The sequence below is a fragment of the Pollachius pollachius genome (assembly GCF_949987615.1).
Source record: "Pollachius pollachius genome assembly, chromosome: 10".
Classification (NCBI taxonomy): domain Eukaryota; kingdom Metazoa; phylum Chordata; class Actinopteri; order Gadiformes; family Gadidae; genus Pollachius; species Pollachius pollachius.
In genome coordinates, this window is record NC_136943.1 from 13,309,358 (window position 1) to 13,328,346 (window position 18,989).

At 43.2% G+C, this 18,989-nt stretch overlaps 1 protein-coding gene across 1 annotated transcript; it reads left to right on the forward strand.

Annotated features, from left to right (window-relative positions):
• The first annotated feature begins 723 nt into the window (after window positions 1-723).
• On the forward strand, window positions 724-18,460 carry ccdc69 (coiled-coil domain containing 69). The gene is made up of 9 exons (XM_079745185.1): window positions 724-895; window positions 6,519-6,579; window positions 9,001-9,179; window positions 10,619-10,706; window positions 11,772-11,845; window positions 13,178-13,279; window positions 13,601-13,720; window positions 14,130-14,227; window positions 16,677-18,460. Exons 1-9 carry the CDS (start codon window positions 875-877, stop codon window positions 16,840-16,842), a joined length of 909 nt encoding a protein of 302 aa, XP_079601311.1. The 5' UTR covers window positions 724-874; the 3' UTR covers window positions 16,843-18,460.
• Window positions 18,461-18,989: the final 529 nt, after the last annotated feature.

Consider the following 18,989-nt stretch of genomic DNA (forward strand, 5'->3'; position numbering starts at 1 on the left):
ACGCACCCACCCAGACCTGGAAGACCAGGAACCAATTAACAGAGCCTCTCTAAATGTCTAATTCATAGATTCAACTGACTTTGATGTTGTTTTATTTGCTGGTTTGTTTTGGGTCTCATTTTAATTGAATTAAACCTACTGGAGGGATGAAGATGGAAATAAACAGATATCTAAATATTATTGAAGTTCCTACGTTATTTTAGTTAGACATAAAAAATATATAATATATATAAAATGTATATAAAAAAAATAGAGCATTTTTTGTTAAATTGTCAAAAACATTTGATACATGCATTGGAAATGTGCCAATGACATTCACACACTCACAAACGTAATAATAATAATGGATTGAATTTATATAGCGCTTTTCTAGACACTCGAAGACGCTTTACAGTGAACGGGGGACCTCACCAACCACCACCACCACCACGTACGAGGTGAAAAGAGAACGTAGTTCATTGTTCACGCATCAAACCTTCTGTAGGGCAATTGAAATTGCATAACTAATGGCCAAGGACCAAATGTTTTTGGCGCGACGTCTCTGGCCATTACGGCAAACAGTTTAAATCCTGCTACTCGTGCATGTCCGCGTCTGCGCGCGCTTTAAACAATAGGCGTGCAACTGCACAGATCTCAATCTAAAAGCGAGACGGATACACCCATGAGCACCATCCGTGATCAAATCAAGTGTAAATTGTAGATCTAGACCCCGTCAAGAGAATCAGTGTTTGGACTATCCAAGCCCCTCCCATCTGTTCCGCGGAGCGGTGCGGCCAAGAAAGGTTTCTGCCGGTGCAGTTGAGAGATAGACGCTGTTTCAAAGTTGTCAATGAGAAGAAAAGTTTGAAGACAAGACTACTAAGAAGGAATAGGAATGGGTTGTGCCCCTAGCAAGGTATGTCTGTGAACATGTCTCGTTGTTCGGTTTGGCAGTAGCCTAAAGTTGTTTTGGAGTCGCACGCGTTTTGGGGTGCAGATGAAGGAAGTTAATTAGAAAGCGACGGGATTGTTTTCTTTTAGCCGCCTGCCTTTGTCGAGTCGAGGCATGGCCACAGACGTGCGCAAAATGCAATTTGTGCCTTTGTTTTTATACCATGATGTGATCATTTGATTTATGACTATGTTAGGCGTACTCCATCACGAGTTGTCCAAAGAAATGGATTAGGGAAAACAAAAAAAAGTTACTTGAGCCTCCCCTACCTCAACATCTGGTTTCAATCGTGCATCCTCTTCACAGTATACAATAATCCCAAGGTACATTGATCTAATCTTATGTGTCATTCACTGAGTTTGAAACTGGGAGTTCCATGACCCCGGGTCAGATCGCGGAGAGGGTTAAAGTGGCCGATTGGTTGTTTTTAACTAGAAGATCATTATTACCAGAATTGATATTGTGAGAACTGTGTAGTTCAGTCAAGAGGAATATCTATTTTTTGCTAAATTGCTGCTTGTCACTACTTAAACGTGTTCCTTCGTCACATACTATTAAAAGTGTACCATCCGCGGACAGTAAAACATAAGAACTCTCTCATTCGTAATCATTTCCAAAAACGCCAGTTCCCTTTTGACCCAATTTATGCAAGTCGTTCGGGAATGATCAATTCTGTTGTATCATGTAAATATTGTATTTTTCTAGAGAAAGCTTTGGAAATGAGTGTCTAGCAGATTGCCCCTTGTTTCTATCTCTTCATTGAAGAGGGAGACAATCGCCTAGTGTCCTGAAACCAAATCAATTTGGTTCAAGTCCATCATTATCTACATGTGCCAACCAAGCCTGGTCTGCTTCTGAGGGCTTGTTGCGCAATATGACAAACCCATGTCACCCATAGTCATACAATTGTAATTACCGACCAAAATGGTAATGTAATAAAGCATATTGTGTTGAACTGTAGGCCGTTAATCAAGTGTTTACATATGTTGTCAAATATTGATCTCTTATTGACCCTCAGAGTTGTAGGGTAACCAACAGTAGTAGTAGTTCATATAAAAGTAAGAATAGGAATTTGAACCCATGACTCTATATACCCTGGAATCTTCATGTCCTTTTAATGTTTTATGAAAACACATGCAAAAAAATACAATTTAGAAAGTATATGTTTTATAGTGTTAAATGTAGCAGAGTCAGGCTTAAAAAAAACACATCTTGCAGATAATTGAAGATATCGCCTATATTAAATTAATGATCTGAAAAACAACTTAAGAGATGGATGATTAAAAAGACTCCTAGTAGCTTACTTCCACGCTGCTTTGCCCTGAAGGTTACACAGATTTTGAGAAAGCGGTGTAGTCTGGTACATGGCAGCAACTCATTCGTCTTGCCCAAGGGACCGACAAGTTATGGTAACATGTTTGCTAACGTGTTTTAGACGCCAATGGAAATCAATGGCATCAAAGGGAAAATCTGCTGTGCGCTCTAGGAGAAAAACACTCATGTGTAGTGGTTTCTCTACAGGAACAATAAAACACAGAATTATTCAACTGTCGATGTAGAAGGCATCTGGGGTGGATCTGGGCCCTAAGAAGAAACAGAGCCTGCTGGACAGATGAGGAGACAAATGGACACGAACAGACTGAGGGAAATAGAGAGATACAGAGTGGGAGACACTCATTTAATTTACCTCAATAAAAAAAATAGTTCAAGTTGTTGTAATGTCTTTGGCATGCTCTTGCAATAGTCTTATGTTTTTGTCATGCCAATAAAGGGATTCAAATTGAAACTTGAATTCGCAGAGGGACAGGGACACCCCAGGCAGTTAACTCGTAGTGTTGATCACCAAACCAGCTGTTGGCTGGCAGTGCTGGGGTCCCCAACTCAGACAACTGGACAAGTGTTAACCTGGAAGGCCAACAGGAGACGTGACCCAGGGTAGACACTAGAGACAGACATGTCTGCCTAGACACACCGGGGCCCCAAACAACAACAGAAAAAAGCCCCAGAAAAGAAGTAAACGTATGAGAGGCCTACGTATTTATGGTGACACAGCTTTCTTCTCCGATTGCCATTAAATGACAAATATGTTTTAGCCTTTTAGTTTTTCTCAGGATCCATCTATTTGGTGTTTTATGGGGGTTTAAGATTTTACCCAACCGTGCACTAGAAGCTTGTATTCGGCACGCCCTCCTAAGGAGTGGGTTGGGGAGGGGGAGTTGAGGTCTGGTGTAGCTCAGATGATGTCGTTCCCCAGCAGAAAATCAATCTCATTGGGGTTAATTTTAAAGTGGAGGTGGGAGAACTGTTGGGACTCATTCTAATATTGGAGCCAGTAATCTTTGTTGGGACTCACTGTAATGGATCTTATTCATCTTGCGGCCATATTGGTTAGTTGGGTAGGGGGAATCTACTACTATCCTTGGGGAAACCATGACAACTCATTCTAAATGCATATTCAATGCTACACAGAGGAGGGGGGAGGGGAACTGGAATGCAGAACCAAAATGAATGCATTTGTCATGCTTTCCCGTAAGATACTAGAAGGTTGACCAACCAAACTAACCAATATGGCCGATAGGTTGACAAGGTTTATATCGGAGCCAGTGGGCTAACAGTCTGGCCATACAGTTGAACAAACTTCCTCTGTGTTGTTCCCTGTAATCACTCCATCTCACGCTATCAGTTGCCATCACGTCTGCCAGCCTAGTAGGTTCATGTTGACTCAGATCAATCCGTCTCTTTGGTTGTTGCATCAACCAGTTTGAACTAAACCAGTGAGGAAAATTCTTCTTTTTTTGACCAATGTTCAACTCGTTGGGGAATGAATTCAATGCTAATTCTGGGACAGTGGCCGCAATGTTCTAGATCTTTGTGAACGTGTCTCCAAGGCAACAGGAATAGCAAAAGAACTGGGTCCTACAAGTAGTTCTAGTAGTCTCCCCTGTCCAAGGCCTTGATTATTATAAGGCCATTGCGCCCCTTAGGACATCTTAATGCTCATGCTTTTAATCCTTTACTGTCTCTGTGATCCTTCACAATGGCATGATAAACTGAAACGACCACTGCTCTGTTTTTATTTTTTGGTATTATTTTTTTGTTGTTGAAACTATTGTTTTTGATTTGCTACTGTGTGTCTCTCTACCAGCATGAATGGTCTGGTTGAGGAAACATTTTTGCCCATGAAGTTTGGGTTATGTGGCCCTGAGTTAATGAGATGTCTCCCAAATCTGCTTCTCGAGTTAGAAGTGAACCTCAGTCCTTTTATGTGATTAATTTCCGCTCCTCAATGAATGGCACGTGTTGAATGGAGCAGCGGTCGCTCAGTTTGCCAACCATAGTTCATCTTAGTCGGGGGAGGGGGGCTTCTCCGACTGGTTTGGCGGAAGTTGAGCATAATTACTGATATACACTTAAGGCATTTTGGGTCTTGGTAAAAGGTGAAGACGTTGGGAGCCTGCAGTCAAACACGTTCTCAGCCCTTGTTTGTGCAGGATGTTAAATGTTATCTGTCACACTTCAAACGATTTGTGGTAGGGACACATTTGATGGGGAAGTTGAGCTTGTGTGTTTGTGCACGCATGTTACAAACATGTTCACGCCTGCCAATACGGTACGAGGCTTCAGGCATCAAGACTTGGGTTTCTGTACGATCAATAATGTTGTTATAGCAGACAAAAGCAATGCAATTGAATTTTGATTATTATAAAAGGTCTTGCGAAACCTGCCGTTGTAACAGGATTTTCTTATTTCTCACAGGGATTAAATTGAAAGAAATGTTTAATGTTTAGAAAAGTGCCTTTGTGTCAGCCTGTTGGGTGAGAGACCTTTCTTACAGCGAACAGAATAAGACCAACACTAACATACACCTGACTGTAGGGACAACTCATTGTTTGCTCGACATAGATAAGCATCTGTAGTAGATGGTCCGCTTCGATTACCCTTATGACTAGATAAGACAAAGATCTCGGAGAGAATGAAGAACCGGGGTGAGAGGGCAGAGAGTATGGAAGACTAGTGAGAGAGACAATTAAAAAAAAACTTCATAAAAAGGATGACACAAAAATTAGGGAGAGATTGAAAGTGAGAGGAGGGAGAGAGGGTCCGATAATATAACAATGGGGGGAGAGCGATGGGTTTAGGGATAATGCAAACTAGGGGGGAGAGGAATGATAATGATAACCAGAGAGAGAGAGCGAGGGAGGTTATGAAAAGTAGGCACAGAGGGAGGGGGAAATACAAAAAACTAGGCGGGGGAGTGGGGGAGATAATGAAAACTAAGGGGGAGAGATAATGAAAACAGACCCTCCGCTTCTTCCAGTTAGGTTTCCGTGTTGTGAACACATGTCCTGGAACACAACGGCCGTCACATGTTCCACTCATGTCTGCGTTGTCTTCAGTATTTATTGCGTTGCCCTAGTATTTATTGTGTCAGTCACACTGTGTTTAAATAAAGAAAGATGGTTTAAATAAAGAGGCTGCATTGTGTGTGTGTGTGTGTGTGTGTGTGTGTGTGTGTGTGTGTGTGTGTGTGTGTGTGTGTGTGTGTGTGTGTGTGTGTGTGTGTGTGTGTGTGTGTGTGTGTGTGTGTGTGTGTGTCTATAAGCTTTGGTAATGAAGGACTCTTAGACATTTGTTTTAATATTATAAACAGTCACTGTGAGAAGCAGACAGCCAGACATGCATGTCCCATCTTCAGCCTCATTCTGTAACTGGCAAAACCTCTCTGTATAGGTTTAGAATAAAAAAAACACTCCATATAACAACTAATCACAACTATATTGTATCCAATTTATTCTATAGAAGGAACTGAAAAGCAATAATTAAGGAAAGGTTTGTGCATATATCTATCTATCTATCTATCTATCTATCTATCTATCTATCTCTCTCTCTCTCTCTCTCTCTCTCTCTCTCTCTCTCTCTCTCTCTCTCTCTCTCTCTCTCTCTCTCTCTCTCTCTCTCTCTCTCTCTCTCTCTCTCTCTCTCTCTCTCTCTCTCTCTCTCTCTCTCACCAGTCCTTTGAATGTATCCAGTACCAGCTGAGTTACGTAACGTAACTGGCTTCGTCCTAGGAATGTCAGGACTAATCGGAGAGAGATAGAGGGGGGAAGAGGGAGCGAGCCTGGCTGATCAGTGTCCTGTAACTGTCAACAGATTTATAATCCCCTCACTGTTCCAGTTGACCAGTGGACGGCCAGGCCTGTACCAAAGACTTCTTTCCTACACTCCTGTACCCATTCTGATATATGGGAAATGCATCCAAAAGCCATTGTAACATCCATGTAATATAACCTATAACTCTGACCCTCTCTGTCCGATATCTTTCCTCTTGTGCTGACACGGGGATTAGAACCAACAATGTCCACAGTCTACCTGTTGCATCCTGGAGCTTTAACAAGACCTTCTAATTTAAAGGAGATTAAATGCTGAAATGATTCTTAAAATGTATTTAGATGAAACCAGCTGCTAGAGCATAGTAATGAGTTCAATGGACCATACTGCTGGTATTCAATTAACCCTTATTTATGGAGCTTTTATTATTATTGAAATGTGTCTTCCTCTATTTATCGTTCCCCTTTCCTCTTATCAGAAGAAAAGCCGAAGCAAGAAGAGCCATAAGGAGGGAAAGAAATACAACGATGGAGGAAGTGGTACGTATAGGTGTGTGTGTGTGTGTGTGTGTGTGTGTGTGTGTGTGTATTTTATGTGTACATTGCATATATTTGAGTATTTTTTTTTATTGTTTTTAGCAATCTTTATATTTAGGTTTCTCTATGCAACATGATTCAGCAATGACAATTAGGTAGATGGGGCCAGGATGGTTAAATGGTTAGGGTATTCAGCTCCCAGCCGAAAGGTTCTGGGTTCGATCCCCCGATGTCAACAGTCCACCTGTAGGCATTCTTGAGCAAGATAGTTGTATCTATTTAACTTATCTTTTAACTTGCGTTTCACATCTGCTGCAGTCATATTACTCACAGTCATATGACATAGGAGACAACATACCATTAAACTGCTTCCTCCCATTTATAAACATGTACGGTTTAAACGTCATCCTGGGAATGGTGAGCACAGCCCCCAATTATCCCTGTGTGATTCACCTAGTTGTTGTGTTGGGCACCGCTAAGCACTGCTCCCTTATCGTGTGTGTGTGTGTGTGTGTGTGTGTGTGTGTGTGTGTGTGTGTGTGTGTGTGTGTGTGTGTGTGTGTGTGTGTGTGTGTGTGTGTGTGTGTGTGTGTGTGTGTGTGTTTAGCGGGTTAAACATGTTTCCAGTCTGTCCAAGTTGAGTTGATTTATAGCGGCCTCTGAGAGCTCTGTGTGAAAGTACCTCAAGGCTCGCGCTGTAGTCTTTCACTTCCTCTTTTCTCTTCAGACCTGGCCCCACCTTCAGAAGAGATGACATCATTATCTCAATGTGTCATGTCCTGCCCAGCCTGAGAAAACCTCTGCATGACTAAAAAACTTGGGTGGGAAGGGGGGTCACTGATTAAAAGTGTTCATTAGATTATCATATTGAGGCGATGTACCCCTGGCTTTGGCCTATTAGTGTCTAGGGGGTTCTTGGTATGTGGCTGCAGAAAGACAATGAGCCACTGTGCACTGTGTGTACTTTGCACAGTGAAAGCGCCTTGAAGAATGAGCCAGGATACAATACAGTTTCCACATTTAAACTGTTTTTGCGATGGCGCAACAATTGAAACTGAAAAACGAGTCGAAAATAGGATATGACATCACTTGTACTAATGACCTCAGCGGAAACTAGTGTATTTACCATCGCTCGTACCAATGACATCAGCCTGAACTAGTATATAACATCGCTCGTACCAATTACATCAGTCATGACCAGGATATGACATCACCCTTGCTCGTTCCATCACTCTGTACCCAGGGTATGCGGTGGGCCCATTCGGCCTGAGAGTGTCTCCAGCGTGAGGCTGGCTGCAGCTGACCCGCTGACAGGCGTTCTGCTGCTGCGACTGTACGCTAGCGACCCGCCTGGAGGTCATTTATTCCCCCCCCCCCCCATCTATAAATGTCCGTTGGCGGCTACAGCTGCTGCCCTGCTCTAGCGGCACGGCCACTGGCCGGCTGGAGAAAGTGAAGGAGAGACAGAATTTAAACGTCAGGATACACCAGCGCCAAAATGCCTCCCTGGTAATCTGAGAATGTTTTGCATCTTGGTAACCTGGATTCATATCAGTAAATGAGTGCCTCAGAAATATCATATCATTGAGGCCCCTGGATTTGAGACAGTTTTCCCAACTGGATTGGGATGTCATCTCTCTCACGTACACACAAACACTAACACACACACAGAGACAGACAGACCAAGTCACAAACCCATTCAAATTTGGCTCATAGATCATGCAAAAGCCCTATATTGAACTTGCTTCAAATTTGGTTGTTGTTTGTGTGTGTAAACACTGTAGTGCAAGATCAGCCCAACACGGAGAGAAAGAGTGTGTGACTATCTTTGTGAGTGTGTGTGTGTGTGTGAGTGTCAACACTACGTAAAGAGACCCTGAGGTTGGTAGAAAGGTTTAATGATAAGTTCTCAGCAGGAAACGTGTGTCTTCTTGTCGGCTTTGTGTACTGCAGCCCTTTACTGTTGGGCGTTTTCAGTGGAGCATCTGAAAATTGTTAATGAAGAAGTGAAGGGAGAGAAAAGGGAAGATAATAAGGAAATACAAGAATAAAAGATAATGTAGCAGCCTCTTTATTGCCGTTGTGTTTGGGGTGGCTAAAAAGAGGTGTTCTGTTGGTTTTGAGGCCTATGTAATCGGGAGAGAAAATCTATTTGTACAGTCCTAAAATCAGTAAAATTATCTTTTAGGAAAAAGTTACTATAATAAATATACTATATCAGTCGCTGATAGTCATACTGAGTAGTTTCAGCTTTAATGGCATAAAGTCGCATGACCCTTTGTATATCTACAACTGCACTCTTTTGACCCCGAAACTAACTAGGTCTGTGTAATATTTTAGTATTGGCCTATATATATATATATATATATGTGTGTGTGTGTGTGTATGTTAAGGGTCTGACTGTCGCATCGTCCTTGATAACAGGTAAGGTCGCGTCAGACAACGTGGACGTGTGTGTCCAAAAGCAGCTGGAGCGGTTCGAGTGGCAGCTGAGGATTCTGAAGCAAGTGCTCTCAGCCAATGGGGCGCAGGAGAGGGCGGAGCTTCTCAAAGACCACTCCCACGACGAGCTGTTCGCGATCATCCAGAACTTCACAGAAAAGGTGAGGAGGGAGTGAGGGGTCAGATAGGGAGTTGGAAGTGGGGGAGATGGGAGAGAGACAGCTGGAGGGAGAAAGAGGTAGGGAGGGAGAGGAGAGGTGAGAGAGTGTGCGGGACCGGACCATATGTTCTCAAGTTCAAGTTATTCCTTTTTATTTTTTTTACTTTTAAGCAACTCATAGCATGAAATCATCATTTTTACAGCAAGTTATTCACATGAATTATGAAATAAAACGCATGAAAGACACTGAGTGTGTATTGATCTTTGGTGGTTGGGCAAACATCAAGTGAGCACCAGCGGTTAGTAGTTGCATTAGCTAATCTTAAAAGGACTGCATTTACCAGTCATCGCCATGGGTAGGGCATGTAGTGTTAATATCAAATGAAAAAGCTGTGCAGTAAAGGCCTTCCATGTCACGTGACCCGTGCTTCATACCAACACCCCGTAACCCTCCCAGCTGGTCATGGGAGACGAAGGGGTTTGGTTTGAGTCCCCGGACGTGTCTCTTCGTGTCCTTTGCGGTTCAACAGGCTGACCAGAGAACCTCTCTGGTGGGCATGACGTCAGGCCTTCTGCAGCTGTTAAAAGTAATAAACGACTCACACTTTTCCGTTGTGTGTGTGTGTGTGTGTGTGTGTGTGGCCCCTAAACCTTGTGTAGATTGGCTGAATACATTGATGATGCTGTGCAGAATTAACCTCATAGCCCCAAAGTGACCTGCTGGGGGGTAGAAATTGGGTGAAACATTGCCTGTCCTCCTGGTTAAAAGTGTGCATGCTCTATACTTATACTAGCTAGCTTATCTAAAAAGATGCAATTCTAGGTTGAGATGTCCTACAACAACAAATGAAATCCTCCCATCTGAAGTCTCTTATTTGTTTCTGAGGCCTAACCGGTCCGGTTGCTTCTAATGCTTGGTGAAGTGTTCTGGTAAACCCAGCCTGTTATGCTGTTTATGGCCATAAAAGTCAGATGAGACCCTGTTTTGCTGTGTTTTAATCCATCGCGTGGATCTAGGAGCTGCTCCCAGAATAGCAGCTCTGCTGGGGGAGAGAACAGGGCTTGTGTTTGTCAAGAGCATACGAGGGCAGACCGCGGGCAAACAGGATTTATGCAATCAGGCTAGTCTTCACCAGAGTACATAAAACTCCGTCCTTCAGGGGAATCTGAGGTCAATGTTTGTTTGTGGTTCTTACGCGTCATGGCAACCCGTCTTGTGGGGAGATCTCAGCCGGGCGTGGAACCTGTTTGTTTGCAACCGCTCTCGGGGTGACGAGCTACAACATTGCTCTTTTTTATGAAAGTTGTGAAACACTGGGGGGAACATTCACGGGTTGAATCCCATCGAGGCCAGGGACAGATGGCTTGATTTGAGGAGGGTGGCTGGGGGGGTTGATTGTACTGTAAAGCTGATCTGCAAACCCTTTCTCTCCTCGTCAGGTCTGCACAGAAACCACCGCCGACCTGAGCGCTGTCCACGACCAGAGGAGCAAGCGGCGGACGGAGGAACACGAGAGGGCAGTGGAAGGTAAAGAACGTTCCCTGTAACTCCCCGCGGTGAAGCACCTTGAAGATGAACTCTGGTATCAGAAGAGAATCTGCTTCCAGGCGGCAACTCCTCCTTTACCCCTTTAAATGCTGAATGTGTTTTTGTGGGATAAGAATTAGGCCCCGTTTACACGAAGGGAAAGCGCAGATATTTCCACGTGGTTTGGCCTCTCATTTACACGAAAACGCAGTTTTTATCACAGAAAACGATTATTTCTAAAAAATCCGGAGATTTCTGATACCGCCAGTCATGTGTTGTCGTGTCAACTTGGGAAAACAGGGTTTTAGGTTCTCAAGCGTCACATTATGCGCCAGAAAATGCTTAACGTCATGTGAGCGCCCGCTGTCTGTCCACACGAACGAACCTTGCGCCATATAGAGGGATTATTTGTTTATCAACACGGCGGATGGCTCGCAGAATGATCGCAAAAAGAAAATTGTTTGACTGGTTGCCCTGGTTATCTCCGTGTGGTTAATTTGCAGTTGCGGTGTTAATTAGCGATGTTGTCAGCTTACTGTTACATTAAACTGTTATCAGAAGACGCGGTTATATGCTATAGACCCTATAGTATCTGTGGTATAAAGGCAGGGACGAATTTCAAATTATAAATATGTACACTTTATGTTGAAAGTATAGACGATTCCCATTAAAACGAAGGACGCGGGGATTATTCTTCAAAACGAGAGCCGGTAAATTGTAAAACAAAAAATGAATTAAACTGTTGTTTTGAAAGGAACAGGAAGTCGCTTGTGTTATTCGTTGTTGTAGATTCAGAGGATTCTGATTGGCTTGCATGACTTTATCCTTCTCCCTACACTGCCACCCATTGGTTTGGCATAGTTATAATGGCGCTCAATGGCGTATTTATGCGGGTTGATGTAAATGACAACTTTTTTGAAAACAATGTTGTGTGCACAATGTTATTTTTGAAAACGGAGGGGGGGAAATATTCATTTCTCTAAATACCCTGCTATAGATGAAGTAACACGTGTGTGTGTGTGTGGGGGAGTTTGTGCACATTCTCACTGTGTGTTGTTCCTGCAGAGCTGCAGAGGCAGCAGCAGCAGGAGAAGAACGACCTCACAGAGAGCTTCCAGGCAGCAGAGACCCTCCTCAAGGTAAGACCATTCATCCTCACTGGCTGTTCCTGCACCTTGGATTAAAGTGGCACTGTGTACAATTCACGCCTCCGTCGCTTGCTTGCATTTACTTTTCTGAAAAATTGAAATCTGCAATCTTGAAGACTGGTGTTGTCCACCCTCTGGCCAAACAACCACTGCTCGGTGACTGGGACTGACTGACTGGGAGCCGCGTAGGATCTTTCCAGCGAATGACACCACTGACAACCAGTTTTGAAAATATGGATACAATAAATTTTGTAAATGGTCCAGTATTGAGCGAGAGCACTTGAGCCATTGAGACAGCTCATTGAAGCCTCTGACAATATTGCGGAAAGGATTTTGATCCGTAAAGGTCAATACAACTTTTTTCCTTATCTTCCGTTTGATCAGGTCTGTTTTTATTTGTAATTTAAGCAGCTCAAGCTGGAAAAAAATACAAAAATTGTTGGGGCCGATTCGTCAAACTTTTCGGACCCAACATTTCAGGAAGATATTTATTAAGAGATTATTACTTTAAAGACCCCTTTTTGTCTTGACCCCTTGCTCTTACTGTTGTGGCCAGCTCTCAACCAATGAAGGCCAACCGCGATAAACTGATGCCATGGCTGCATTGAGGGGACCGCCTTCAGGAGCCAATGTTGGAATGGGCTCCCGAACCTTTCCAAACCATGGCACCACTTTACAGCCATTTATTTATGTAAAACAAGTTTTTAAATGTAGCATGACCAGTACGTGTGTCCATTGTCCGCGTCCTCAATCAAGGTTCTCGGATAAGTTTTGCTGTTGTTAGATAAATAGCTGGAGGATTGTGCATAGGCTATCAGGTACTTTTATTAATGCTATATACATTTCACCTTGGTTTAAGAATTCGTTATAAATGTTATAAAATTATGTTTGCGTAGCATGTGGTTTAAATATAAGGCTCAACAGGGCATTCTATGAAAAATCTAAATGAGAATGACCATTGTACCCCGCCTTCCACTATAACCCGACTCCTACAACCACCGCAGCCTCAGATTGATCTGTCCTTCAGTAGGACATCAGAGAGTAACCAGTGAGGATCCAAGACTTTGTACAAGAAAATATTAAGGGCTATTTTTGGCCAGATTAGGGTACGCTAGTGTTTGTCATTTTATACTCCCCGATACAGGGCAGCTATGTCCCCTGGAGAAACAAGTGAAGGAAAGACCAGCCTGACCGTGGCACAATACGATATATAATATACATTTATCAGCAATTCTGGGGTTGTCTCTGGAAAGCCCCTGGCTAGAGTCAATGCTATTTCCCTCGAGTGTTTCTGATTCAACGTGTGCATTGCGCTGAATGCAGGGCCAGGTGGAGGCACTGACGGCTGACCTCCAGGTGTACCACCAGCTGAAGACAAGGGTCCAGGAGTCCACCTTTAAAAAGGACCTACTGCGCAATATACAGGTAATCCTCCCTGTCTGTTTAACCCACCCCACACCTTGTGTGTAACGTTATTATCACGTTTCTTCACGGTTTCTGATATAGACATCCTATTAAATCTTTCAAAATGTATATAATATGTGGTACCCACTGATGAATCTGTTATGTTTTTTTAAGTAACCAAGTCATGGGTATAGACAGTCAAATCAATCATTTGTTACCCTCTATTTATGATTTTCTACCACTATCTATCTATATCTCTCTTTCTCTCTTCCTGTGCTTCTCTCTCTATAGCTACTTCTACCTCCTATAAACTCAGTCGTTTCTTTCTTCTCTCCCTATTAGGCCCATGGCAGCCCAGGTGCATTTTGGGAGTCTGAGCAGGAGTCCCTCCTCTTTGTCATCGAGATGAAGAGTGAGCGTGTAGAGGATCAGTGCAAGAAGCTTTACCAGCTGCAGACTTTGGTAGGATCACTGGAAAATGTGTGTGTGTGTGTGTGTGCGCACGCACTTGTTTATTTTTATGCATGTTTGTGTGTGTGTGTGTGTGTGTGTGTGTGTGTGTGTGGTGTGTGTGTGTGTGTGTTCACTTCAAGTATTACTTACATGGATTCACCCATGGATATGGGTTATTTACAACTTATTTGTCTATCAGATGTTCAACCTTCCATAATATAAATTATTTTGTTAAAGGAACCCTATTTTACCAACAGGTTTGATGGTGAAAAGTCACCATAAGAAAACTGATCCTAGAATAACTGTAAACGTGGGAGTGTCCAGATGTATGCTGGATAGATCCAACTCCACGGTCACCTCACCTAGGTGGACTGTACCAACTTGGTGTAACTGGGGGTGTTTACATGTGTTCCTACAGGCAGAGAAGAACCTGTCGCTGGAGGAGCAGATCATCCATACCCTGCAGCAGAACGAGGATCTGTGTGTCCGAATGGACAACTACCAGAGCCTCATCCAGTATGTACCGGTCCGGCCACACTGGGGACCACACCATAGTACAGAAGAGCGATATGCTGAGACCATCCAAATTGAATTGGAATATGAATTGTAAACTGCAATTGGTCTGGAACCTCTCCGTTCATTTTTCTATTTCAAAGGGACGTCACCAACGCGCTCAGACCAAAATGCCTCTGGACGCAATTGGAAATGGTTACCAATCATAGCAATAAAACGGGCGACGTAGCACTAAGCAACCAAAAAATACATCTTTCTTCTCAACAAAAGCTTTAAGTGCAGTCGTTGGTTATTCTTTTAATGGAAATATACTGTCCAGATTGTTAAATACCGTCTTGATAGAAAATCAACAGCGGCAGCCATGATTGTTGTTGTTAGAAAATGGCACTGCTGTGCTCCTCTGCACGTCATCGTACTTACCCCGTCTCATATTAGATAAAGGGTTGTGATTGGTCGGTGTATCTCGTACCGGCAGAAATTTTGGTTACCAGGCTACAATATAACAGGGTTTATGGCTACCAAAAACAAAACATTGTCAAAGATGATACATTTGAAAACCGGCAGTCTTGCTATGTAGCTTGGAGAACTGAAATTGGAAACTAAAATAGAGAACGTCATTCTGTATGCTAGCGAGATGTCTCTGGTATTATGGGTGCCGTGCGGAATATAAATATTATGATGGTTGAGGAGTTTAGGGTGTAGAAACCCACATTACATGACCCTGTGTCATGTTTTGAACAGTAAACCAAATTGGTTTCATAAATAACATAACCGGTTCAATTATATTATTATAATCCAATTGATGAAAGCTAATTATCGCTAGCTTTTCTTTTTATGCTAACCTTAATAGGCATCTTTAATGAATATGAGGACAAATTTGTATTCATAAGTGAATGTTGCATGACGGTGGTTACAACAGTGTGTTGTTCCTGTTTAAGGCCAACCCGACTAATCACATTTTCAGATCAGAATGCCTGTTGTTTCAAAACAGTGATTCATATTATGATGGTTAATGTGAAAGAACCAACAAGTAGTTTAATATATTTCAGATATTCTTTTGACATTTTCTTAGACTTCAATTTGAAGTTGGGGAAAAATTCTATTGGATGATGCCCACTTAAAGTTTATTTGCCTTGCCAATTATTTGGGTCGCAATCCCTACAAGTTGGTGTTATCTCATAGCTTGGTTATTTCCTTATTTGTCCACTCCAATTACTAGCTAACTGACTACGCTTTAGATACTGCCATCTCTTCTCGGTCTGAAAGCATTAATCTGACTTCCTGACATGGCTCACTGCCGCCCCCTACTGGAGTGTTACATTTATTTTTTTTCTGAAAGTTGAATACTTTCATAAAACATCAAGAATGTGAATTATGTTATAAGCAACAGATGTGTGTGAGTTCTTCAGATTTAAAAGAATTGAAATCCAGAGTGCGGTACTGCATGGTTTCATATGGGCCACTAGGCCACATATGGGCCACTTTTATAATGGTCTTTTGTTATCCCCAGATGAGAAATGTGGTTGTCAAAGCAGAACTATAGGAGAGAAGTTATGATTAAAAACAATGTAAACAGTGCAAAAGTATAACATTTAAATACACATATTTACAAAATACACAATGAGAATTACAAATAACTGGCAGAATGTTAAAGATCCCATGGCTTGCTACTTTATGAATGTTTTTATTTAGCTGTTAGTGGGCACCTAATACAGTACTTGACAACGTTCAAGAAATTCAGCCTTGGTTCAGAATTACAGCCACTACGAGCCAGTCCCACAATGAGCTTTCCACAAACGTGCCGTTTTTTAGAGGAGGGTCAGGGTGGAGGGTGGGGGTGTGGCCCTGAGCAGCTTGCGGCCACGGTACCATGCGCTCGTGTGTACAGTGGATGAATCACAATGGCGAGGCGCACACAGCCTTTGGCCGTGTTCTGTAAATATTCTAGAACAGTCCGGATGCCCCGGCGGGATTCCTGGAGCTCTATATCTAAATAATATGATATTATACAAAGATATAGATATCATATAATATATGTTATCACGGCCAAAAGCTGTGTGGCTCTCCAGACGATATTATGAATCTCAAACCACTGTGTCGGTTCTCCGACGTCTCTGGTTCTTCCAATTCCACATCAATCTGAAGTAGACTGAACGGCGACATGGAGGAGAAAGGGATGGTTGACCGTGATTTTCTCTCGCCGGAGCCCCGCTGCCCACTGCCGAGGCACCACTGCCATTTCTAGCTACCTGGGGGCCATGGGCAGGCTAGGGGAACTCATATTAATGTTAGAAAACCTCATAAAGTGACATTTTCATGGCATGGGACCTTTTAACGTAAGCGTGGGCTGATTTCTAGAGTCTCAGTTCCCTCAGTGTTTGGGTTAGGGTTTATCTGACTTTGATGCCTCAAACCTGACAAATGTTTGTCGTTCTTCTCCTGCCTTGCCCAGGCAACTGTCGAAGGAGCAGAATGAGCTGAAGGGGGCGCTGGAGAGGCAGACGGGGGTCAACCAAAAGCTGTCTCAGGAGAAGGAGCAGCTGGTGTTCCGGCTGCGACACCGAGACACCTGTCCCAGCATGCACCTGCCCGTCATGCTGGCCGAGGTGGCGCCCTGAACGTGAACGGGAAACCCCTCCTGGAAATGAGACTGTGGAAACACAGCCCCCTGGAGTCCCAGCCATACACCGGAGACAAAACTTCTGCAGAACCTTCTGGAACCTACCGACCGTCTCCAGCCATGGTGCCTCTGACACGCTGGCTACTCCACCAATCACCTCAGTCGCAGACCAATAGCGAGGCCAATATGTTGGTTAAACAATGATGTTGGAGGACACCTTCATCTCCGTTTAGTTTTGTGTACATTACTCTGAGGCGGTGGTGTTGAAACAAGGTTTACTGTTCCTCACCTAAGCGTCTTCTTTCTCCCCCCAACCCCCCCCCCCCCCCGGCTACTTTGATTACAGGGACGCCGGTGTCTCGGAACATTTACTGCTACAGTCCCTTCTTTCCCCCCCCCCACCCACAACCCCCCTGGTTACCATGTCTACAGTCTACAGTCCCTTCTTTCTTAGTCACTCCCTGAGTAGACACAAATAGTGTTTGGAGGACTTCCGGGGAGAGATCGGCAAACCGTTTCACAACCGTGGTGGAGCCCCAGTCCACAAGGAGTACGCTGGGGGTCTACTGAGGCCCGACTGGAGCCTTTTAACTCTCTGGGATTTCTCAGTGGATCGAAAACACAGTGGACGGTTATTTTAATGTCAGATGTTTATGGCCGCATATCACTGTCAAAAGTCGCAAAGATGACTTTGATTCTTCTGTTCTTTGGCAGTGATATGCCGTCACAGACGTCGTCCAAGGACCGGTTTGAGCGGCCTTCTGTTTACCGGCAGTCCTTCTACATTACGCCACACAAGGCCTTTGTCTCTACTGCTGCAGTCCATGCTCTTCCAATCCACGCTCTCATGGAGAAGTACTCAATGCAAGGCTGTCTTGATAGATGGAGAATTCAACGGTGGTCTTTCTAGGGTTACTAGGTCAAATTATCAGCCTTTTAAGTATTCCAAACTTGGCCTGGTAAACGGTGCCTTGATACATGAGGGGGTACGCCGTTGTTGGGGGGATTACAGGCCTGTTATGGTTCAGCGTGCGCGATCCGTGGACACGGGACAACCTAACGGACACATGTGGCCCGACCGATTCAAACCAGAGACCGCCGGGAGCTCCAAGTCGTTGAGTAACAGGATGATGCCAAATGTGTTTTGTTGAGCCTATTTTTGTAAGATTTAATCTTATGGTGTTTTATTTTGTCCGTTATTGTGTCTGTTAAGAATGACATAACAATTGACCTGCCTGTGCCCATGTTCTGCATAGTCAGTCGCATAGTCAGGTGTTTTGCAACTGCATTGGTTTGTGTTAAGTGAAAACGTTTTGCAAAAGAGAGAAGCTGATATGTGAATGTAAACCGTTTCCTATTGTACCATTTCAGATCAGGACAGTTAATTTTTTTCTTTATGTGACATAAATACTTTATTAATCCAGAAGGTAATTGTGGTTGCAAACAAGCCCACGTCTGCCTGTGTTTTAGCATTTACTCTCCTTATGCACTAGCACTTTTACCAGTATTTCAGTCACATCATGTGCAAGAGAGATTTCTACTTGTATCATTTTGAAATGTCCTCGTCTCTGAAAATACAAAACAAAATAAAACTTTGAATTGGATTTTGCATCTGCCACAGTTGCATGTGTATGTTTTCAACTGCCGTATAGAACGGGTTCAGCAAGAAGATGCCTATTTTTAGGAATGAAAGACCATCGTTCAAAACAGTGTAAATACATCAAACAGAAACTGACTGGAACCCACCGCTCTGCTTCGGTTGTAACAAATTACTTTTGAGGTCGATTTTTTTTTCTTCTGATCATTTAAAAACGGTTATGTTGAAATGTGGTTCATTTTTTCCATCTATGGTTAAATCATTGATAGGTGAATGGACAGAAAGGCTGACATTTGCATTTAACGTTTGAGTGCAATGTTTGAGATTGTTAGTATATTTGATATGTAGTCAGGGTAAGTATCTGGGGAGAAAGCAATGCATTAAGGGGAAAACCACGAAAAAAAACCCATCTCTATACCACCTCTATACCAACTGGTAGAGTGCACTAAACATTACCGACAGCTGCCATCTAAATTTTAACAAATGACAAACTTCAAATTGTCTTCTCGTCACAAATTTTGGTAGTCCACCTTTATTTATTTATTCAT